The sequence below is a fragment of the Microcaecilia unicolor genome, chromosome 6, assembly GCF_901765095.1.
Source record: "Microcaecilia unicolor chromosome 6, aMicUni1.1, whole genome shotgun sequence".
Taxonomy (NCBI): Eukaryota; Metazoa; Chordata; class Amphibia; order Gymnophiona; family Siphonopidae; genus Microcaecilia; species Microcaecilia unicolor.
Window position 1 is genome coordinate 183,816,129 of NC_044036.1, and position 24,902 is coordinate 183,841,030.

The 24,902-nt window shown below is 45.5% G+C and overlaps 1 protein-coding gene across 2 annotated transcripts in view; it reads right to left on the reverse strand.

Annotated features, from left to right (window-relative positions):
* Nucleotides 1-5,642: 5,642 nt before the first annotated feature.
* The window catches only part of TRAIP (TRAF interacting protein), a 216,729-nt gene continuing 197,469 nt past the window's right edge, over nucleotides 5,643-24,902 (reverse strand). For both annotated transcript variants that reach the window (XM_030207476.1, XM_030207475.1), the window contains exons 14-15: nucleotides 22,754-22,804; nucleotides 5,643-6,805 (exon numbers count right to left, since the gene is read on the reverse strand). In XM_030207476.1, coding sequence (XP_030063336.1) covers nucleotides 6,680-6,805; nucleotides 22,754-22,804 — 177 coding nt within the window. In that variant the 3' untranslated portion in view covers nucleotides 5,643-6,679. The remainder of the gene's footprint in view (nucleotides 6,806-22,753; nucleotides 22,805-24,902) is intronic.

The following is a 24,902-nucleotide window of genomic DNA, read 5'->3' on the forward strand; positions in this document are numbered from 1 at the left end:
GATGAATGGAGGCGGCAGGGGACAGAGGAGCATGGATGGGCATGGATTGGGAGGGCAGGGCTCAGGGAGAGAGGGCAATTGCTGGAAAGGGATGAATGGAGGGGGCAGGGGACAGAGGAGCATGGATGGGCATGGATTGGGAGGGCAGGACTCAGGGAGAGAGGGAAATTGCTGGATAGGGATGAATAGAGGGGACAGATGGGCATGGATGGATATGGATTGCAGGGCAGGCCTCAGGGAGACAGGGCAATTGCTGGATAGGGAAAAAATGGAGGGGCCAGGTGACAGATGAGCATGGATGGGCATGGATTGGAAGGGCAGGACTCAGGGAGACGGGAATTGCTGAATACGGATGAATGGAGGGGACAGATGGCCATGGATGGATATGGATTGCAGGGCAGGCCTCAGGCAGAGAGGGGAAATGCTGGATAGGGAAAAATGGAGGGGCCAGGTGACAGATGAGCATGGATGGGCATGGATTGGAAGGGCAGGACTCAGGGAGAGGGGAATTGCTGGATAGGGATGAATGGAGGGCACAGATGGGCATGGATGCATATGGATTGCAGGGCAGGCCTCAGGCAGAGAGGGGAATTGCTGGATAGGGATGAATGGAGGGGCCAGGTGAAAGAGGAGCATGGATTGGAAGGGCAGGACTCAGGGAGAGGGGAATTGCTGGATAGGGATGAATGGAGGGGACAGATGGCCATGGATGGATATGGATTGCAGGGCAGGCCTCAGGCAGAGAGGGGAAATGCTGGATAGGGAAAAATGCAGGGGCCAGGTGACAAAGGAGCATGGATGGGCATGGATTGGAAGGGCAGGACTCATGGAGAGGGGAATTGCTGGATAGGGATGAATGGAGGGGACAGATGGCCATGGATGCATATGGATTGCAGGGCAGGCCTCAGGGAGACAGCGGAATTGCTGGATAGGGATGAATGGAGGGGCCAGGTGACAGAGGAGCATGGATTGGACTCACACTTTCACTCTGACTCTCAAACACTCACTCTCACATACACTCTCCCAAACACACACACTCCGAGGAAAACCTTGCTAGCGCCCGTTTCATTTGTGTCAGAAACGGGCCTTTTTTACTAGTCATATATATTTGTCACTTCCTGGCAGAGTCCCAAGGAAACAGAGTACTGGATTCATAGCAGGTAAAGTAGATAATTTCCTCAGCACATCAGTTCTCTCTCTCGACCAACTTCCTATTGGTACAATTGTTGATTTTCCTCCTGTTATCAAGTTGCTTACTTTCTGTAAAATGGTGTTCATTTAAGACTATAGCCATATCTGCTTTCAGGATAAATCAAATTATAAAAGTTAACATTAAATAAGTTACTGTATATGAACATAGTGGCACAGTAAATGATGGCAGATAAAGACCTGTACGGTCCATCCAGTCTGCCCAAAAAGAGAAACTCATTTACATGGTATGTGATACTTTATATGTATACCCGAATTTGATTTGTCCTTGCCTTTCTCAGGGCACAGACTGTAGAAGTCTGTCCAGAACTGTTCTTGTACTAAGTTCTGAAGCTAACGTTGAAGCCTCTTAAAATTTACACTCCAGCTCATCCCTATCTATTCAGTCACGATCAGGGCATAGACCATAGAAGTCTGGCCAGCTCCTGTTTTGTTTCCCAATTTCCAGCGTCGCCACCCAATCTCCGCTAAGATTCCGCGGACCCATTCCTTCTAAACAGGATTCCAGTGTGCACGTCATTGTGGATATCCTGAAAACTAGATATGGCTATAGTCTTAGATGAACCCCATTATACAAAAATTAAACAACTCGATAACAGGAAGAAAATCAAAACTTGAACCAAAAGAAAGATGGTTAAGAAAGAGAGGCATGGAAACACGTTGACTTCTAGTAATAGTATGAGTGCCCAATTGATGTTTCCAGCAGGCACGATTGTGGATGAAGATTGTGACAATCCTGCCACTATAACAGCAAGAACTCTTCACAGAATGCAGCCATGGGCACATGCCAGGCCCCATGGGAGCAAGAGAAGGAGAGAATTCTCCTTTATATCCAGATAGGGAAGAGAAAGGCAAAGAGTTACTCTATCTGTAAGAGGGTCCAGGGACCAATATTTGAAGTCTCTATAGTCCAATGCCAATGCTTTGTTAAGTGTGGGAGCAAGAACACCCCCCTCTTCCCCAATTACTATTTTGTCTAATTCTGAGTGTCCTGTAATTGAGGATGCTCATAAGTGGGACGAATCCTGGTAGTGCAATTGGCAGACACATATAATAGTAATACCTACAACTGTACACTTCCCAACTGATCTGGGATCTACTTTTAAGCCTACTGGGACCCTTCAAGGCCCTGAAGTAACTGTAAAGGATGTGTGGACAGTTGTAGTAAGCTCTGAATCTGGCCCACTGGAGACTCTGAAATAACAGTGTGGATTCTCTGATGAATACAGTCAAGAAGCTGACTGATCAGGATAGGATGTTACAAGATGTTCCTCATATCACTGGCTTCCGATCAGATACCACATACAGTTCAAGCTTCTCCTTCTTACCTACAAATGCACTCAGTCTGCAGCCCCTCATTACCGGTACCTCTCTACCCTCATCTCCCCTTACGTTCCCGCCAGAAACCTCCGCTCACAGTCCACTACCGCCAACTCCAGGTTCCGTCCATTCTGCCTCGCCTCACCCTATGCTTGGAATAAACTTCCTGGGCCCTTACGCCAAGCCCCCTCCCTACCCATCTTCAAATCCTTGCTCAAAGCCCACCTCTTCAATGTTGCTTTCGGCACCTAACCTTTACACCTTTCAGGAAATCTAGACTGCCCCAATTTGACTGCCCCTACTTGACTGACTGTATATTTGTCCTTTAGATTGTAAGCTCTTTGAGCAGGGACTGTCCTTCTATGTTAAATTGTACAGCGCTGCGTAACCCTAGTAGCGCTTTAGAAATGTTAAATAGTAGTAGCAGTAGAATTCCAGATTAATCTCTGCAAGCCGTAGCTTCATCAGCTTTTAAAGATTCTTTGGCTGGACATGATGGATGTTTGGAATTTTTAGAGAATTCACTGCATGCTCAGAACCTTAGGGGCCCTTTTACTAAGCTGTGTAAGTGTCTATGCACATCCAATGCATGCCAAAATGGAGGTACCACAAGACTACTGTGTGGCTCTTGTGGTAATTTCATTTTGGCGCACGTCCAATACGTGCGTCTGAAAAATACTTTTTATTTTCGGATGCGTGCCAAGTAGCATTTGACAAGTGCAGGTCATTACCGCCCGGATTCTTTACTGCTAGGTCAATGACTGGCGGTAAGGTCTCATACCCAAAATGGATGTGGCAATTTTGATTTTGCTGCATGTCCATTTTCAGCAAAAAAAAACAAAACAGAAGGGCCCTTTTTTTTACATGCGCACTAAAAAATGGATCAGCGTACACCCAAAACCTGCGCCTACACTACTGCAAGTCATTTTTCAACGAGCCTTTGTAAAAGGATCCCTTAATTTTTTTAAATTGTTTCCTAAGGCCCATTATTTAGCTCCCTGGGAGTTATTTAAAAAAGTATTTGAAAGAGATTTTATCTACAAGTGTACAATCTTTATTAGGGAACTAGGTATGTTCAAACTGATGAAGGTACTTGCTGTACCATCTAGTTTAGATATATCTGTGTTCCTGTAATCATCTCAAGATATTAAAACTTGAGCTACCTTATTGGTTACTTTTCAAAACAGTTACAAAGGAGATCTATTTAAAAACTCTATTTTGCTAAGAATGTTCCTTTTTGTAGCCAGCAGATTAACCTTTTCTCTGATGTGACTAGACCTACTCAATTACCAAGGAAGGCCCTTCTTGGCTTTAAAACCTAGGGGTATGTTTACTAAGCCGAACTAGCGGCTTCCGGCTGGCATTGCCTACACAGCCCATTCAAAGTGAATGGGCTGTGCTGGCACTAGCGCACAAGCCAGCACTAACATTTAGGGCCTCTTTTACAAAGCTGCGCTACCGATTCTCGCTGTAGCAAATGAGAGGAAGCCCATTCCATTCTTATGGGTTTCCTCTCATTTGCCATGCAGGAACCGCTAGTGTGGCTTTGTAAAAGAAGCCCTTAGTTTTGGGGGAATATTCTTTTTTATTTTAATTTGTAGATGAGCAGAATAAACATAAAACATAGTATGCTATACACGGCTCTAAACATCGTATTCCAAGTGAGCCAACCAGAACAATGAATGAAAAACCAAAATTACCTTATAGAATCGTCAGACCCACAATAACACATTTTATACTTCAATTTTTTTTTTTAGCCATTTTATTAGGACCCTTCCCACCCTCCCCCCACAAACTTAATTCCCCTTCTACCCCCCCCCCCCCCCCCCCCCCCGCCGAGTCACCCTCCCTGTAGGGGGAATAATTTCCTTTGTGTATATAGACACATTAGAAAATAATTGCTATATTTTTATGAATAATTGGCATTATTAATTTATTTATGTGTACCCTGCTTACTCCTAACCGGTTTACAAAACCACTTACATAAAATCAAACATAACACCAACACATTAAAATCTTTTCCTTTGATTGTGTTCTCTATCATTAATGTTTTTGCATTAATGAAGGTAAATGCAATAAAAGAAAGAAGCACAACTAATGTGCAGAGGATATGATATACTTCACCTGCTATGAATCCAATAATCTGTTTTCTACATCAGCAAGTGACAAACATATTTAACTGGCTTCAAGTCAATATTTACCTTAATGGCCTCATGAGTTTCAGAGCTGTCTTTCGTTCGGTCCATGTTGTACTATATTACCGCTGTTACAGCATATTCATGCACTGGTATAAAAACTTTGACCTTGGGAAAAGACTCTTTTTTTTATCTGTAAGGGGACTTATAAACAATGGTCTGATGCCAAAATTGTTTGATAGACTGAAAAATGGTGACCACCATTTCGGCAAACTATGTTGTTCTTTACCTTTCACAGAATCAATATGGAGCTACCCTAAAAATATGTGAGGCCACTTACCAGGACAAGGAGATCTTATAGAGCTCTATCGCATCACTAAGGGGTCCTTTTACCAAATAGCGGTAAAAGGTGGCCTGTGGTGGTGTCAGCGTATGGGACTGCCATGTGCAGAGGCCATCTTTTACCACTGTGGATAAAAGGTAGTTTTCTTTAAAGGGCTAGCAAATGGCCATGCGCTAACAAAGCACATTGGTGCTAACCCGGTGGTAACTGGGCAGCATGTGTAGCTGCCCAATTACCACCAGGCACACCTCCAGCGCTAGAAAAGATTTTTTTAAATGTCCTAGCACTGGAAACAGCAAGCGCTGGAAGCCAGAACTACTGCCGGGCTCCTGAGCGAGCATAGTGGTAGGGATGATTTTCTGTGTGCAAACCCAGCGGCAGCCCTACTGCCAGGTACTAAAAGGACCCCTAAATTAAGATGATACTATAATAATTAAAGATATGTTAAATCCAGTGTTTCTTCAGTCGAGTTGCTGCTTCATGAGAATTGTGAATCATGTAAGTAAAATATCTGTGAAATGCACCACTGATGACACCAAAAGATGTCACCTAGTAATTATGCATGCTTATTGGCAATAAAAATTTGTGAACAAATTTAAAATTCAAAATAAACATTCATAACATACCAGAAATACAACACTGAGAGAATAGGGGAGAAGTATCTTTTGGAGATTTTACTTTGATAGCACTGCCCAAACTATACCCGTGAACTGAATTTTTGCTTTCCATGCCCTCCGCAACTGCAGTTAACAGCTCTTCTTCCTGAAGAGTTGCACAAGGGGGCTTTGTAAGATATGAAGAAAGCATATTGGCTGACAATCTTAAGCAAAAAAAAGAAAAAATAATAATGAATATAGCCACAAAAACAAAACAAAAAAAAGCCAACAAATTCAGTTCACATTTTCCAGGACTTCAGCATCCTACAGGTTTGCACAAAAAGACAAAGTTGATGGACAGGGTGCTGTCAGAACGAACAGGCGGATTATTCTTGGATGAATTATTATTAGTAGAGCCTGTGCTTCTTTATCCAGACAAAACTGTCAAGAAATCAATTAGTCACATAAATTAAAGCTTCTGACCAATCTCTGCGGTACCATACTACTCTGAGATGCCACAGATTAACCTCCTGGTTCATGGAATGATACAGCAAGACATTATAAAAATAAACTAAGAAATCAGAGCCTGAAGCTTCAAGAAAATAAACAGAGGGCTGCTGTCTCTGTATATACAAGTGCACAAACTTAACTCATAAATACAGCAATGCCAATTCCCTGAAGAAGTCTGACTTATTCTTCAGTTGCTCTGGCGCAGATGCTTTTCAAAAACTTAATTATTTCCCTTTTTCATTCCAAAAACAAATTGGCAGGCAGAGGCATAGCTCAATTTCATTCAGTACCAAAAAGCATCACCTTGAAAACTTTCAGGTTGCATACATTTGGCTGTCAGCAAGGATTCCACCTCAAATCAGAGGGCTCCCTTTAGAATGCTTTTTCATACGTCAACATAACTCGGACTTCATCTCTGCATTATCATTAAATTGCAATCATAGACATCTATGTTAGTCAAAGTAGTATTTTGTGCTCTGTCCTGACAACAGGTATTAAAAAGTCTAGCAGAGCTCATCAGCACTAAAACATCTAGCTTTGGATGCATTGGGATAGTCACTTTGGTTTTACTTCAGGAAATCATCCAGTCTTGGCTGGAAGGAGGTAGAAGATGAGGAAGCCACTGGAGCCGGCCTTGACACTTTCCTCCTCTTCATCTTTGGGGGGAAAGGTCGAATTTCTGTTATGTTAGTCTTGAGTAGACTGGGTTAAGGAGAAGAATATGGGGATAGGATGACACTAGTAACAGTAAATGCCAAATGGTAGGTGGCATATAAAATGAGAAATTTAGCCCTTAAACAGAAAAACAGAGCCTGGGTTACATCTACAATGGTATGGCTGGCAAAAATAATACAAAGCATAAGTTCCATCTAGTGAGTCCATTACTCTTGCCTACTTCATTTTAATGCAACTTATGCCAACCCCTAAGAAGTACACATTGCATCGGTGTTTACTTTAATTAGTTTTGCTTAACTGCCTTGCCAACTGAACTGTCACGGTGATTTACAAAATGATCAAATTACTAAGCATTCATATGATCTCTCTCTCTCAAAGGGAAAGTCAGCCAACACAAGGGAAATTTGGACTTGCCTGTTAATTTCCTTTCCTTGAGTTCTACCAGACCAGTCCCCTTGAGTGGGATATGTCCTCCTGCCAGCAGATGAAGCCACAGAAAGATAGCCCAGAAATGGCTTTACTCCCCTTATAGGGTTCTAGTGCTGCCTTAAGCTCTTCAGTATCCTATATCAAAGCTAAGAATAAGAACATAAGAATAGCCATACTGCGTTAGACCAATGGCCCATCTAGCCCAGTATGCTGCTTCCACCAGCGGCCAATCCAGGTCACAAGTACCTGTCAGAAACCCAGATAGTAGCAACAATCCATACTACTAATCCCAGGGCAAGCAGTGGGTTCCCCATGTATATCTCAATAGTGGATTACGGACTTTTCCACCAGGAACTTGTCTAAATGTTTTTTAAAACCCAGATACGTTAACCACCGCTACCACATCCTCCTGCAGTGAGAGTTCCAGAGCTCAACCATGCATGAAAAAATATTTCCACCTTTTTGTTTTAAAAGTATTTCCATTTAATTTCACAGAGTGTCCCCTAGTCTTTGTACTTTATGAAAAATCAATTCACTTGTCCCCCTCATCCATCTGTTTTCCAAGCTGAAGAGCCCTAACCTCTTTAGTCTTCCCTTATATGGGAGGAGTTTCATCCCCTCTATCATTTTGGTTGCTCTTTGAACCTTTTCTAAGTCCGCTACATCTTTTTAGAGATATGCTGACCAGAATTGAACACAATACTCAAGGTGAGATTGCACCATGGAATGATATAGAGGCATTATAATATTCTTGGTCTTATTTTGCAGGAGGTACCAAGAATCATGGCTGAAACATTGTGACCCTGTCTTGAACTAGCTTTGAACACATAATATGGAGACTCCAACCAAAGGAGCTTCTAGCATAATTTACATCCACACCAATAGAATGCACTATTAACCTGTCCCAACAGTTGACTGGTCCCATGAGGTATGTTTAAGATCTCTCTCCTCAGTTTGGAGCTGAGCCTCATGATTTGTGAATTTTTCAATTAACAGTTGCTTCTTATATTTATGTTTATTGTATCTTGATTAATCACCTTTTTTAAACATGTAAATTAATTATCCACTCTCATCCTGGCTTCTGTAAGTTGGTTCTTCAAGATGTGGATCCATTCTTTCACAGACAACTTGGCTTGAAAAGCCCTCTCAAGCTGGATACACAATTCTCACAGTTCCTTCAAAGTCTTGCTCTTGGATACTTCTACCTGGGCCATCTGAGCCTGTTTCTGCATCATTTGTTCTTGCAGCATCCGGATACTATGGTCCAGCACTGACAACATTTTTCTGGTGTTCCTGCATGCTGATATACTCTATGCTGGTTTGAGTTTGCAAATCTGCTAGCTGCTGGGTTAACTGCCCATTTGCCTCTGCTAGCCAGGTACATTTTTTCTGAACTACTGGAGACTTCTCTTGTATTTGAGTCTGAAGCATGGCAATTAGGCTTTCCAGCCTTTAATTTGTGCTAGTGCTTCATTATGGCTCCACCTGACTCCAGTCGGTTGCCTTTCAGCTCAGTGAATTGCCACAATGGCACTGTGGCTTCTATTCCTTGTTGCAGCTGCCAAGTTACAACTCTTGCAACCTCTACTTGGACCTGATAAGCCTGGGTCTGGTCTGTCAGCAGGAAAATATGGTTACTAAGCTCCTTTATCTTCTGCTGTTGTTCTGCAAGTTCCCATTCTGTGGTTGCCATTTGCTTATGCCTCTCATTGATCTCCAGGTTCTGCAGCTTTTCCATATTATCTAAGTAATCAGCTGGAATACTCCCTTCTAATTGTCTCTGTGATTTCTTGAGGGGCAGGTTATATGCTCCTCCTTGGTTTCCCAATGGAGTTTCTCCTCAGATGGTTCTGAGTAATTCTTTTTGAGGGTCTCTGTTGCTTGAGTTCATCCTGCAAGTTTTGGACTTTTTCCTGTCTGCTTTGCTGTTTGCTTCCCCAAGACTTTGTTATGTTGCTCCTCAATGGCCTGGGTGAGCTCCATTGCTTCCTCCAGTTCATTCAGCAGCTCCCCAGCTTGCTTCTGCATGGACTCGAGGGAGAACTACATAAGGGTTACTTGCCACTGTAGCTGGGTAACTGCATCCCGATCATTCAGAGACTGGGGTTCCTCCAGTGTCAGCTGCAATCCATCGGGTTCAGGATTGCTTCCTAGGGACTTGGCACACAATTGTTTTATCTCCTCAGTCTGTTGGCTCAATGGTGATTATTAGCTTCTGTTTCTCTATTTCCAGGTTCTGCAGTCTGCCCTCACAATCTTGCATTCTGTGGTTTTGACCTTGAAACTGGTTCTGAATCTCTGCTAGTTGCTTTGGAGCTATGTATATATGAAGCTACATGGTGTTTATCTTATACCAATTCTGCAATAAAGCACTTGGCTTCTTCCAGTTTACTGGACATGAGGCTGGTCCTGAACCTCTACTGCTTGACCTTAGAAGGGTTCCTTTTCCTCCCATGGTTGATACCCCATTGCAGAAGAACCATCCAGGTCCTCAATCCTTTCTATGCTGCAGCAGACCCTGCAACAGACCCTCTTTTAAGGAAGAGCTGTGAGTTGAAGAGGGCCACCTCAAAAAGAATTACTCAGAACCATCTGAGGAGAAACTCCATTGGGAAACCAGCAGCATCCTTCTGGCTTTGACCCTCGTTTTTTCTACCCGTTTGGAAGCTTTAACTCGACACAATCACCCCCAAGTCCCGCTCTTCCTTCGTACACTGAAGCACTTCACCCCCTACACTGTACCATTCCCTTGGATTTTTGCGACCCAAGTGCATGACCCTGCATTTTTTGGGATTAAACCTTAAGTTGCCAAATATCGGTCCATTCCTCTAGCTTCGCTAGGTCCTTCCTCATGTCATTCACACCCCTCCAGGGTATCCACCATGTTGCAGAGTTTAGTATCATCCGGAAAGAGACAAACCTTACCAGACAGCCCAATTAAACTCTGGAATTTGTTGCCAGAGGATGTAGTAAAAGCGGTTTGTTTAGCAGGGTTTCAAAAAGATTTGGATGGCTTCCTAAAGGAAAAGTCCACAGACCATTATTAAAATGGATGGGGAAAATTCACTGCTTATTTCTAGGATAAGCAGCATAAAATGTATTGTACTTTTTTTGGGGATCTTCCAGGTACTTGTGACCTGAACTGGCCACTGTTAGAAACAGGATGCTGGACTAGATGGACTTCGGTCTGTCCCAGTATGGCAATACTTATGTACTTATCAGTCGCCCTTTGTGGGTCCCTTTTCCTTCTTGGGACTTTTGGTATTTAGGTTGCAAATCCCTCCACTCATATCCTCAGAATGTAGTCTGGCTCCCTCCAGTTGACATTTGTCTTGCTGCTGACTCTATGACCTTAACCTCTTGTCCTCCCTTGACCTTGTCTGGTCACTTAACTTGTTCCCTGTTGGAGACTCCTTTGCCCACTAGATTGCTTACTAGCCAACCCTTGTGACTACCTTATACTCTTCTGTTTGGGCTTGCTTTTCCTTTCCTCAGCAGCACTCGGATTCCCAGTGCTGGTAGTCATGTTTATCCCTTGCCCACTGTTGCAGGACTATCCAGGCTTCCTGCCATTCCAGCTCCCAGTTACCTATCTTGTATTCTGGTTTGCTTCCTTTACTCTTTTCTATGTACAGCAACTGATCTATGTACAAACTCTGGCTTAATAGTCACTCCGGTCCACAGTTTCCAACTGCTCTAGTTGCAGCTTCAAAATGCTGACAGCTTGGAGTTTCCTACTCCCTCTGGCCTACTATATTCCAAAGCTGGCCTTTCAGCAGGATAAGCAGCAGCTCTGGCTCCAATCACTATTCCAGACTGGATTTCACAAATGCTCTGCATTCCAATAGCAGTATTTTATATCTCCACAGTTTATGTTTTAGTTATAAGACTTCCAGAGCTGCAAACCACTTATCTTAACTTGCCAGCCCCTCTGGCTTTGTGTAGCTTATACTGAAATCAATACATAATGATTACCATGTTCCCCTGGCTACTCCAGGCTAGACTTTCTCAGTAGTAGTGCAAAGCACAAACAGAAAAAGAATTCCTGCCTGTTTGGCTCTTACTAAACTTCTTGAGGTCCCTCCCCAGGGCAGGGCTACACCCTTTATCCCACATACAAGGCCCTTCACTGTAGTGACGCCCCAAGCCCTGGAGGTAAGTAGATTGTCTTCTTTTACTGAGAAGCACAGATCCCGCCACCAGAACCACAGGTAGCAGAGTGAGCGAGGGTAGGCCTGGAGCTTTGATTAACTATAGCCAGACAGCAGGTTAAAGGTGAAACATGCAATTTAATAATGTACAGGGAGAAGTTTAAGGGAATTCACCATTTTCTATTGATCTTGCTCTTCTTTAGACATGCTTAGATGCAACTGCTTCTTGGCTTACAAAATATAAATGGGTGCTTAATAGGGGAAAAAAACGCATGTTAGATCACTGGTTACCTATCTATTTTGACCATGACCCCTATTTTATTTGGGAAGACCATTCATCCTGTTACTTCATTTGTTATTTAGGTGTCATAATTGATTCACGGTTGCTTTTTCATTAACAGATCTCCCAGGTAAACAAGGCTTCTTTGTGCTTCACAGATTATGCACCATACGTTCTTTTCTAGATTTCTCTTCCTTACATGTTTTGATCCATGCTTTTGTCATATTATTAAACTAGTAAAAAAGGCCCGTTTCTGAAACAGATGAAACGGGCGCTAGCAAGGTAATCCCCCCCACCCTCCCTCTGTCTTGAGTTCCAGACCCCCCCCTCAGCGCATCACCGAAGCCCCTCCCCCCGGCGCATCACCCAAGCCCCTACCCCCCCCTCGGGCACATAAACCCCCTCGCCACCCGCAGCCGCCAATACTAACGCTGTCTGGCCGCTGCTGCTTCTCCTGTTGAGCAGCAGTGGCCTGGACAAAAAGAAAAAAAAACATTTCAAACCTCAAATAGTGCTCCATAGAGTCAGCTGGTATTGGCTGTCGTCTCTGCAGCCGCTCCTCCTCTCCCCTGCACGTCACTGCCCCTGGAGGAAGACCCCGGAGGAGCGCAGCAACGTCACAGGGGAGAGGAGGAGCGGATGCAGAGACGACAGCCAATACCAGCTGACTGTCTACGGAGCACTATTTGAGGTTTGAAATGTTTTTTTGCTTTTCTTCTTTTTGTCCAGGCTGCTGCTGCTCAACCGGAGAAGCAGCAGCGGCTGGACAGTGTTAGTATTGGCGGCTGCGGGTGGCGAGGGGGTTGGTGTGGCCGTGGGGAGGGGGGGGGTATGGGCTTGGGTGATGTGCCGAGGGGGGGTGGAGGCTTGGGTGATGCGGAGGGGCTTGGGTGTTGCGCCAAGGAGGGGGGGAGGCACTGAGAGCTGTTTCGTAAGCAGGGAGAGGAGTAGCCCTGCCTGGCCGGGGTGTTGATGTTCGTCGGGTGGGGGGGGGGGGGGGTTTGGTGATGCGGCGAGGGGGGAGTGTCTGTGTTGCCCCGCTCCCTGCCACTTGCTCCGAAGTGGCAGGGAGCGGCGCACTGACAGCTGATTCCCAGGCAGGGGGAGGAGTAGGGAAACACGCTCTGCATGTTTCCCAACTCCTCCCCTTCCCTTGGAATCAGCTGTCACTGACGTCAGTGCGTTCTAGCCTGCCTAGCAGACCACCTCCAAGGGAGCCACGGTCCCAGGCAGGTTAGAACATTGGAGGTGTGTATTATTATATAGGAAGACTGTCATAACTCTGTCTTTATTGGCTGTTCCAAATTACAACTTAAGATTTCAATCATTACATAATTCTGCTGCTATTTCTTTGTCCAGCTAAAAAAATATCAGATCACGTTACTCCTCTTTTCGAGCAACTTCACTGGTTACTAATCCCCTATTGATTTCAATTCAATATTCTTTGCATGGTATATAGGACCCATCATACAGGTTCACCTGCATTCTTATAAGTACATAAGTATTGCCACACTGGGACAGACCAAAGGTACATCATGCCCAACATCCTGTTTCTAACAGTGGCCAATCCAGGTCACAAATACCTGGCAAGATCCCAGAAATAAGCAGTGCATTTTCCCAAGTCCAATTTAATAATGGTCTATGGCCTTTTCCTTTAGGAACTATGTGTTGTACTCCTTTATGTAGAGGAAAAGCCTCAATCCAAGCATATACTCCTCGTGTTACTACTACTACTACTTAACATTTCTAAAGCGCTGCCAGGGTTACGCAGCGCTGTACAATTTTAACACAGAAGGACAATCCCTGCTCAAAGAGCTTACAATCTAATGGACAAGTGTAGAGTCAGTCAAGTAGGGGTAGTCAATTTGGGGCATTCACGATTACATGAAAGGTACAAAGGTATAAAGGTTAGGTGCCGAAAGCAATATTGAAGAGGTGGGCTTTGAGCAATGATTTGAAGATGGGTAAGGAGGGGGCTTGGCGTAGGGGTTCAGGAAGTTTATTCCATGCGTAAGGTGATGCGAGGCAGAATGGGCGGAGTCTGGAATTGGCGGTGGCGGAGAAGGGTGTTGAGAGGAGGGATTTGTCCTGTGAGCGGAGGTTACGGGCGGGAACATAAGGGGAGATGAGGCTAGAGAGGTAATGAGGTGCTGCAGACTGAGTGCATTTGTAGGTAAGAAGGAGAAGCTTGAACTGTATGCGGTATCTGATCGGAAGCCAGTGAAGTGACTTGAGGAGAGGGGTGATATGAGTATATCGGTTCAAGCGGAATATAAGGCGTGCAGCGGAGTTCTGAACTGATTGAAGGGGGGATAGATGGTTAAGAGGGAGGTCAGTGAGGAGTAGGTTGCAATAGTCAAGGCGAGAGGTGATGAGAGCGTGGATGAGAGTTCGGGTGGTGTGCTCAGAGAGGAAAGGGCGAATCTTGCTGATGTTAAAGAGGAAAAAGCGACAGGTCTTGGCTGTTTGTTGGATATGTGCAGAGAAGGAGAGGGAGGAGTCGAAGATGACTCCGAGGTTGCGGGCAGATGAGACAGGGAGGATGAGGGTGTTATCAACTGAGATCGAGAGCGGAGGAAGAGGAGAAGTGGGTTTTGGTGGAAAGACGATAAGCTCGGTCTTGGCCATGTTCAGTTTCAGGTGGCGGATGGACATTCAAGCAGCAATGTCGGATAAACAGGCCGACACCTTGGCCTGGGTCTCCACGGTGATGTCTGGTGTGGAGAGATACAGCTGGGTGTCATCAGCATAAAGATGATACTGGAACCCATGGGATGAGATCAGTGAGCCCAGGGAAGAGGTGTAGATTGAGAAAAGAAGGGGTCCAAGGACAGATCCCTGGGGAACTCCAACAGAGAGCGGGATAGGGGTGGAGGAGGATCCATGAGAGTGTACTTTGAAGGTGCAGTGGGAGAGATAGGATGAGAACCAGGAGAGGACAGAGCCCTGGAATCCAAATGAGGTCAGTGTGGCAAGAAGTAACTCATGATTGACAGTGTCGAAAGTGGCGGATAGATCGAGGAGGATAAGGATGGAGTAATGGCCTCTGGATTTGGCAAGGAACAGGTCATTACAGACTTTAGAGAGTGCTGTTTCTGTCGAGTGTAGAGGGCGAAAACCAGATTGAAGTGGATCGAAGATGGCTTGAGAGGAAAGGAAATCGAGGCAGCGGCTGTGAACGGCACCGCTCAAGTATTTTGGAGAGGAAGGGTAGGAGGGAGATGGGGTGGTAGTTGGAGGGACAGGCCGGGTCAAGTGAAGGTTTTTTGAGGAGAGGTGTGACTACGGCGTGCTTGAAGGTGTCAGGGACAGTTGCAGTGGAGAGAGAGAGGTTGAGGATATGACAGATGGAGGGGGTGACAGTATGAGAGATGGTGTTCAGTACGTTGGTGGGGATGGGATCTGGGAAACAGGTTGTGCATTTCAAGGACGAAAGAAGGTGGGCGATTTCCTCCTCGGTGATAACAGGAAAGGAGGAGAAAGAGTTAGTTGGTTGGTTGAGGGAGGGGGCTGAAGAGAAAAGAGGAGGTGGCTTGGTAGTGAATTCAAGGTTGATCTTTTGCACTTTGTCGTGGAAGTAGTCAGCCAGAGATTGAGGAGAGAGAGGGGGGTGGGGGGGGTGGGAGAGGAGGGCACTTTGAGGAGGGATTTAAGGGTGGCGAAGAGACGACGAGGGTTAATTGGGTGTAGTAGTCCTGTTTGGCAAGGAATAGGGAGGACTGGAAGGAGGATAGCATGAACTTGTAATGAAGGAAATCTGAATGGGTGCGGGATTTCCTCCAGAGGCGTTCAGCAGATCGGGCGCAGGAGCGAAGGTAGCGAATGCAAGGGGTCAACCAGGGCTGAGGATTAGTACGCCTTGTGGGACGGGAGATGGATGGTGCGAGGGTGTCCAGAGCAGAGGAGAGAGTGGCATTATAAGCGGAGACAGCCTTATCGACAGACTCGGAGGACATGATAGAGGGGAGATCAGAAATACTAGAGGATAAGGTGGGAGGGTCAATAGCCTGGAGATTCCTAGAAGTAGTGGTTAATGTTGGGCGGGGCTGAGGGGGGGGGGCGTGACGGAGGGTGAAGGTGATCAGGTGACGGTCAGAGATAGGAAGAGCCGAGGTGTGGAAATTGGAAGGTGAGCCGGAAAAGGAGAGGACGAGGTCAAGACAATGGCCATCGCGGTGAGTAGGGGCGGTGGAGCACAGCTGGAGGCCGAAGGAGGATGTTAGAGTGAGGAACTGAGGAGCGCGAGAGTCGGAGGGGTCGTCAACGTGTATGTTAAAGTCTCCGAGAATGAGGGACGGAGATGAGGGGTCAAGAAAAACAGAAAGTCAGGCATCGAAGTCAGTGAGGAAGGAAGAGAGAGATTTATCAGGGGGGCGGTAGATGACTGCAACTCTGAGTGGCAACGGGTAGAATAGACAGATGGAGTGAACTTCAAAGGATGAGAAGCAGTGAGATTGTGGTAGGGGGAGGGGTTGAAAACTACAAGCGGGTGAGAGTAGTAACCCGACACCTCCTCCGCGGCCAACTGGGCGGGGGGTGTGGGAGAAAAGATAGCCTCCATGGCATAGGGCCGGGATGGATACCGAGTCATCGGGGGTGAGCCAGGTTTCAGTTAGGGCGAGCAGATGAAGGGAGCGGGAGATAAAGAGATCGTGGATGAGGAGAAGTTTGTTGCACATGGAACAGGCGTTCCACAGGGCGCACGAGAAAGGGAGGGAAGAAGGGGGAAGGAGGGGAACAGGAATGAGATTGGCGATGTCTCGGAAGCGTTTGCATGGATAAGACGAGGGCATGTGTGGAGGGCCTGGATTGGGATTAATGTCTCCGGCCGATAGTAAGAAAAGGAGCAGGAGAGAGCAGAGGAGGGTGGGGGAGGTAGGGCGACGAAGACGGGATGAGCTTAGTAGGAATGGGAATGGGCTAATGGCAGGAAGGAAGTGTTGAAGGTTGAGAGCTATGAAGGAGTGGGGGGATAGAAGAGATGGTGAGGTGGTGTGGGATGGGGTGGGTAGGACAATGCAGTAGTGAGTAGGATGGGAGGGGACATGGGTGGGCAATGAGTACCTGCGGTGGACAGCGGTGGGGGGAGGGAGAAAAGATTAGGAAGGGACAGGGCGATGAAGAGAATGTGTAAAGGGGCCATGGTCAGGGAGGCTGGTAGGTGATAGATGAGCTGGTAGGCAGGCGGGGTGATAGGTGAGCAGGTAGGCAAGCGGGGAAGCAGTTAGGTAGTTGTGTAGCTTGAAGGCAGGCGGGGAGGCAGTTAGGAATTTGTGCAGGCTTGAGGCAGGCGGGGAGGCAGTTAGGTAGTTAAGGAGGCTAGATGGCAGGCAGGTGGTTGATGGATTGATAGTAGGCAAGTTGATGGTCTGGCAAGCAGGCAGGTTGGTTGCTGATCAGCGAGCAAGTTGATGGACTGACAGTATGCAGGTTGGTTGCTGGTAGGCAGGCAGGCATGCAGGTAGATGGACTGGAACAAGCTGGAGCAGACGGATTGGAGCAGGCTGGAGCAGACGGATTGGATCAGGCTGGAGCAGATGAGCAGGAACAAGCTGGAGTGGGCTGGAACAAGTTGTAATGGGCTGGAACAAGCTGGAGCATTAGAGCAGGAACAAGCTGGCACACAGGCTGGAACAAGCTGGAGCATTAGAGCAGGAACAAGCTGGCACACAGGCTGGAACAAACTGGAACAGGCTAGGCCAGATGGGCTGGAATAAGCTGGATCAGATGGACTGGAGCAAGTTGGAGCAGAAGACACCGGCGCTGCAGGACTGGAACACGCTGGGACAAGCAGGTGCAGATGTACCGGAGCAAGTAGGAACAGACAGACTTGGACAAGCAGGTGCAGGTGGACTGTAGCAAGTCGGAACAGACGGACTAAGCAAGCTGGAACGGATGGACTGGATCAAGCTGGATTGGATGGACTGGAAAAGGCTCAGACAGATGGGCTGGAACGGATGGACTGGAACAAGCTGGAACAGGCAGGAGCAGGCTCAGACAGATAGGCTGGATCGGATGGACTGGAAAGATGGACTGGAGCAAGTTGGAGCAAAAGACAGCGGCGCAAGCAGGACTGGAACACGCTGGAGCAGGAGGCAGGGGCCCCCGATCCGAGCGGAATAGCAGGGCCGGAGTAAGCTGGAACAGACAGATTGGGAAGCAGGAGGGAGCAGAGCAGCGGGCTGGATCAAGCCGGGTCGGAGCAGGCTGAAGGGCCAGAGCAAGCTAGGACAAAGGGCCAGAGCAAGCTAGGACAGAGGGCAGGCGGCAGACAGGCAGGACCAGAGCCAGCGAGGGCCATGGGACATGAACATGAGGGCCTAGGGAACAGCTGCCTGATGACACCTGGCTCCCCAAGCTCCCGCGTCAGAAGGATCAATACCAGGGCCAGCTGTCCAGGTCTCCTGGCTCTCAGATGGGCTAGGGAGAACGGCTGCCATGTGGAGGCGTGGTCCCGGCCGCTCTCCGCCAACTCTCCACCCTACCTCGAACTCCCACGCTGCGCCAGTCACCAGGCAGCGGAACGAGACGGCTGCCACGTGGACGCGCAGTCCTGGGCCGCACAACCTCAATCGCCCCGCCACCACTGCTCTTGACCTCCCGCCCGCTCGTCCGCCGACACAGCCCACGCCGCTCCATACAGCGACACGAGGCAGTAGGAGGCGCTGACTCCGTGAGCGATTCCCTTGTCCAGTGTCCTCCTGGGGTTCACGCTGCGATTGCAAGACACTGGGAACCGACCCTTTGATCGATTCTCAGCGGAGCTCCTTACAGTGCTTCCTCTCAGTCGGGCATCTTGGAGCGCCTCTTCCAGGCTCGGATTATCTCAGGCAGGTGTACCTCGAGTCGCTCCTGCCCAGCCCTGGTCGGCTACCTCCGGCGTATTCCAAGAGCTGTTTAGCCACGAAGCCTTCAGCTAGATTCCCAAAATGTGGTATACTTGCAATTGGCCTATAATTTCATAATGATCTATCAACTGAGGGATCTTTAGGAATAGAAGTCAGTAAAATGCCTCCAAATTCATCTGGGAAACATCACTGCCTAAACATTCTATCTAATAAAGTTACAAGCCATAGAATAAGAGTAGGTAGGACATGTCTTAATAAATACAAAGGGCAAAGATCCAGACTACAATGAGATATAGAAAACTTAGCTAGGAACAACAAAACTTCTAAGGTTCCCAAATACCAGTCAGTCTCAATCTCCCACCATCTTCAATTGAGAATTCCTCCAAATTGCCTTAATAAGCATACATAGGAACAAACTGTGACTTTAACAACCTGATTTTATTCTGAAAAAGTTGGCTGAGTTACTAGCAGGAGATGTGTTTTGGGAATCAGAGGAATATAAAACACGTCTACTAGTTCAACAAAGAGTGTCTACTAAATTAAATAGCTTTAATTTGTGCCAATTTGTTCTGAGAAATAGGTTTTCTTAGCATCAAAGAAGCGTTATGGATATTAAAATTTGATTGCCCCATTAATTTAGTAGTCATGTCACCTGTTTTCCTCCATTCACGTAGATGAGCTGCCACCCGCGCTGCCTCGCCACCCCACTTCAATCTCTCGGCTCATGCTGCTCTGGTCACCATGCAGCGGAGTGGAGGAAGAACAGCTACCACGTGGCACAACAGCCTCCCGTTGATCTCGCTGTGAAGGAAGAACACGCGGCTTCCGTTCGGCTCACATTGCCTCACAACCTCGCCTTTCACCTCTCGTCCCTTGCTGCTCCGATTACCATGCAGCGGAGTGAAGGAAGAACACGCGGCCTCCGAGATGTACAGCCTCGCCTAACTCCCCACGCCGTATCGCCTCCGTTTGGCTGCTCTTGCTGCACGTTGCCTGAGCCTCACAACTTTAGGGAGTACTGCCCGTTCATCATAGGCTCAAAAACCTCTGCTATGTAACCCTCCCGTATTCTTCTTAATTATTCCAAATACTAAACTCAAGGGTTACTTAGTTTACTGCCGTTGAACTTTTCTGAGCAGTCTTATACTCGAATACAGTCTTGTAAACCCCATCCACGGCCCGACTTTGGCCCAAGTTTCGCCTCCTTCCTCAGGGTCTGTGGGCTATCCGACTGTATCTGTAAAAAATACATCATAAACTGACACTTCTTATCTTGCATAAATCCCTCTAACCTGGATGGAGCCTTCCTTACTTCAAAACGTACTGCACTCGCTTCTGTGTGTAACATTCAAGATGGCGATGGTACTTATCCTACGTCAAGTGTAAAACGCGCTTGGCGAAGGGTGTTCACGTCACGCTCAGCTGTTTAAGGAGGAGGAGTTTGGTAGAGAGCCGACATCACACTAGGATAAGTACCATCGCCATCTTGAATGTTAAACATAGAAGCGAGTGCAGTACGTTTTGAAGTAAGGAAGGCTCCAACTAGGTTAGAGGGATTTATGCAAGATAAGAAGTGTCAGTTTATGATGTATTTTTTTCAGATACAGTCGGATATCCCACGGACCCTGAGAAAGGAGGCGAAACTTGGGCCGAAGTCGGGCCGTGGATGAGGTTTACAAGACTGTATTCGAGTATAAGACTGCTCAGAAAAGTTCAACGGCACTAAGCTAAGTAACCCTTGAGATTAGTATTTAGAATAAGTAAGAAGAATACGGGAGGGTTACATAGCAGAGGTTTTTGAGCTTATGATGAACGGGCAGTGATCCCTAAAGTTGAATAACACAAGGAGTATATGCTTGGATTGAGGCTTTTCCTCTACATAAAGGAGTACAACACATAGGACACTATTTGGTAAACAGGGGCCACTTATTTTTGAGTGGTTAAGAATTAACTATTGGACTACCTATAAGCTCTGTTCGAGTATTGTTAGGGGCTTTTCCTTTAAGAAGCCACCCAGACCCTTTTGTAAACCCTGCTAAGCTAACCGCCCTTACCACATTCTTTGGCAACGAATTCCAGAGTTTAATTACACGTTGAGTGAAGAAAATTGTTCTCTAATTCGTATTAAATGTACTACTTTGTCGTTTCATTGCATGCCCCCTAGTCCTAGTATTTTTGGAAAGAGTAAATTCATGTCTACCCATTCCACTCCACTCATTATTTTATAGACCTCTATCATATCTCCCCTCAGCCATCTCTTCTCCAAGCTGAAGAGCCCTAGCCACTTTAGCCTTTCCTCATAGGGAAGTTGTCCCATCCCCTTTATCATTTTCATTGCCCTTCTCTGTACCTTTTCTAATTATCACATATCTTTCCTTATTATACTCCATCTAGAGCTCTTTGTTCTTTAGATTCACACAGCTGGGTGACTCCTTCTTTGCGATCAACACACCTTGAATCAAAATGTCATACAGCCTTTTATTTCATTGCCCCAAAACTTTGGAATGATCTCCCTCCCAATATTAGGGGGGGGGAGTTATACTTTAAAAATTTTAAGATAGCTTTGAAGAGATTTGTTTTTCCTTCAAGCATTCGGTTGTGAGGATTAGGAGGACCAGAGTCCATTTCCTGATTTTATATGTTCTTATGTTTACTTGTTTTTTATTAGTACTTTCTTTTGTGTGTTAGGGATGAATGTGTAACCTTCCTATTTACAATGGAGTTCCTTTCTAATTGTTGATTTTGTATTTTATTATTGTAAACTGCCTAGACATGCTCTGCTTAGATTAGGCAGTATAGGAAAGTTTTATTAAACATTAAATTTCAGACCCCCTGACCAAGTCCTAATCTGACTCAGCCCCATAGCAGACAAGGAGGCTGGCTGGGAAAGGGCTATACCAAAGGATTTTTTTTTTAGCTGTCATTCAGGAATATACCTCTTGCTCCTCTCAAGAGGTTGAGGGTGGGGGGGGGGGGGGGGGGGGGGGGAGGGGAAGGACAATAGATATTGCAGGCACAACCACTACAAGGATTGGAGGGCGGCGGTCAAGGGAAGGACCCAACAACACCAGGTTTAGCACCTCTAGGAACTGTGGACCGACCTCCACTAATCCTAGCCCTTTAGTCTGTTCCCAAGAGGGAGAGGGAAATCAGCACCAAACTACTGTTGCCTGCAGCATCCCATAGACTCAGTCTGTGTTCTACTGGGAATCTGGGCCTACAGCTTTCCTGGGAGCAGTGTAATTGGCCTACTCACAACTGCTGCACCAGGGCACATCTATACACACCTCTACACTGTTTGCTAGAGCCAGAGAAATTTATATAAATTATTTGAATGAATAAATACATACACACCAAGGAGCTGAAAGCAGAATCTATATGAGAAGTGAAGCAAGCACAGAGCTGTTTTTCTCTGGCTCTATATACTGGCAGGGGGACATATCCCACTTCTGGATTGGTCTGGAATAGACAATAAGGAATTGCTGCATACCTTCATAAAATGGCAATATATTTTTTATTTTTGTTACATTTGTACCCCGCGCTTTCCCACTCATGGCAGGCTCAATGCGGCTTACATGAGGCAATGGAGGGTTAAGTGACTTGCCCGGAGTAACAAGGAGCTGCCTGTGCCTGAAGTGGGAATTGAACTCAGTTCCCCAGGACCAAAGTTCACCACCCTAACCACTATATTAGGGAAATCCAACACCACATATATTCCCAAGGCAATTGTGACTCAGAACAATAGACTACCCTCCATTACAGTACCTTCCCATCGCCATATCTGGCTTAATATTATTCATCATTCTTACTTTAGTGTTGTTGCACCATCCCTCTGGAATTCATTTCCAGTTTCCCTTAGAGCAGAATCTTCACATCTGAAATTTAAAGGCATCCTAAAAACTTCTCTTACTACTACTACTTATCATTTAGCTTTCCCACAATTATAACCTGTGCTTCATTCTTCTTTAGTCCCACGTTGGCTAGCTTCAGCAGCACCACTATGTTTTTCCCCCTTGCATATTTACCCTTTATGTTATAATTACATTGTATTTAAACTGTCACTCTTTGTGCTTTCCTTTTGTCATAATTCTTTTGTTTTTACCCTTGGCTTCATCTTTGTTGTTTTTGTGTAAGTTTTTCCTCACTTCCCCCTTTTTACATTTTGTTAACCACTTAGATAGATTTTTATATGATTTACACTACATCAAAAATAAACGGAACCAAGAATTTTCATATTCTCAATATGAGAAAGGATACAGGTTGTATGAATTTGGTTCTGCCACCCAAGCCATCATAACCCATTCTCACCTACAAAAAAAATCATAAGTGAAAACAGTTCCAGATTTTTACTGATTATAAAGCAAACTAAAACACAACAGAGACAGTAGTTGCAGCAAAATACCAGAAAGTATCTTCATTCAGTGGACATATCAACCACAAGTTACCAGAACCCCAAAATGGAAATCTCTTTGACACAAAGGTAAAGACTAGAACTGTAGTAAAGCGAAGTTAACCGACTTTAAATTTCAACGAGGCCAGAGATATATAATTCCTAAGAACCAAACAGCTATTTCATTGTATTAAACAATTCCTCAATTACTAAAGGGTAGGAAAAAGCCTCAGAAGAGATGGGTAGCTTTAAACATGATTCTGCTCTGTCAAAATCACTGGCTTCAGAAAGTCTCCCTCGTCTTCTCCCTTTTTTTCTTTTTTTAAACAAAAATGCAGCTTCATGTTACAATCTTTCACCACGCTGGATGGTTGCAGCTAAAATAACTATATTGTACTGTATTGTAATTTAAAACAGAAAGAAGGGAGAAGTGGCATGATGGTGTTTGCTGGCTCTCTTACCTGCTGTTCCGATTCCTTGGCCTTACTCTGCTTGTATCAATGCCACAAAATAAACGGAAGGGGGTAGTTAAGGTTGCTCCGCTGACAACCGAAACTTCTTCCCCTGTACAGCAGATGATACCCAGGTAGGTCACCAGGACCCCATCACAAAAAATTGGAGAGGGAAGCCCTGCTTTGATCTTGGGTGAAGAAGCACCTGAGACCTGGGGCTCAATGCCACTCTTTCACCCCCAGAACTCAACCCGCCGCCATGTTCCTCTGACCCTGCGATGTCAAAGGGGTTTCCTACAGTGGAAGTTGCAGCCTTGAGTGTTGTTGTTTTTTTTTTTTTTTTTAAATAAATTTTAATATATAACAACCCAATAAAAGAGAAGCAAAAGGAATTACAATTAGAAATATATTAAAAACACTGTAACATAAACAAAGAAAACCCACCAGAATCTGGATGGCATCAGAACTAGATTTTCAACCCAAATCCAACATATTCAGAGTGAGGTTATATCTTTACAGGATCTTACTACTTTTATGGTTAAAGATTAAAAAAAAAAAGTATTGCATTCTAAAATAGAGCAAATAGAAAATTATAATTGAAGGCTTAATCTCCAGCTTTTGAACTTTCCAAAGTTTCCTGGTGGTACCTTTAAGACACATCTCACTAACCCCCCTGTTTATTAAGACACACGGCAATGCCAACACAGCCCATTCAAAGTGAATGGACTGTTTTGGCATTAACGCACAGCAGCCGCTAACGTGGCTTAGTAATTGGGGGGGGGGGGGGGGGGAAGATTTTAAAATTTTCTGCAGAAATTATTCCTCCTTTACTACATTCCTGGTATTCCTAAATATAAACCAGAAGAACAACCAGGAACTCTGACTCAAGTAGATCAATTAAATATATCAGCGATTCTGGAAGCTTCACTATCCGAGGTGTCTGAGAGGATTACCTTGATAGTACCATTTGTGTTTCAACATGACTTAAAAGTGGTGATGAGATTATACTTTCGGAATTCTCACTCTTATGAAAAAAGAATTTGGATATATCCAGATGTAACTAAGACACAAGATCAGAGGAAAGCTTTCCTTGCGTTGTGAAAGGAAAACTCTGGGAGTATCTTTATTGTTGGGTTATCCATGCAAATGTTTGGTTAAATATGGTGGGCCAAAATAGGTTTGTTTTTTTCTGTACCAGAACAGCAGAAAGCTATTTTGGATTTGAAGAAAATCTCTACCAGAAGCATCTAAGGGTTGTAGGTCGACTGGAGTATGGACGGGGATAATTTCACACTATAGCCTTTCCTCTCGATAAAGGTGAGCTGGTTGATGTAGTATATCTAGATTTTCAGAAAGCTTTTGACAAAGTTTCTCATGGAAGACTCCTGAGAAAATTAAAGTCATGGGATAGGAGGCAATGTTCTGTTGTGGATTACAAATTGGTTATTGGACAGTAAACAGAGACAAGGGTTATATGACCATTTTTATTTATTTATTTCTGTACATTTGCTATACTGCCAAAGGCCTACACACAGGCATCAAACAAGTTTACAGACAATGAATC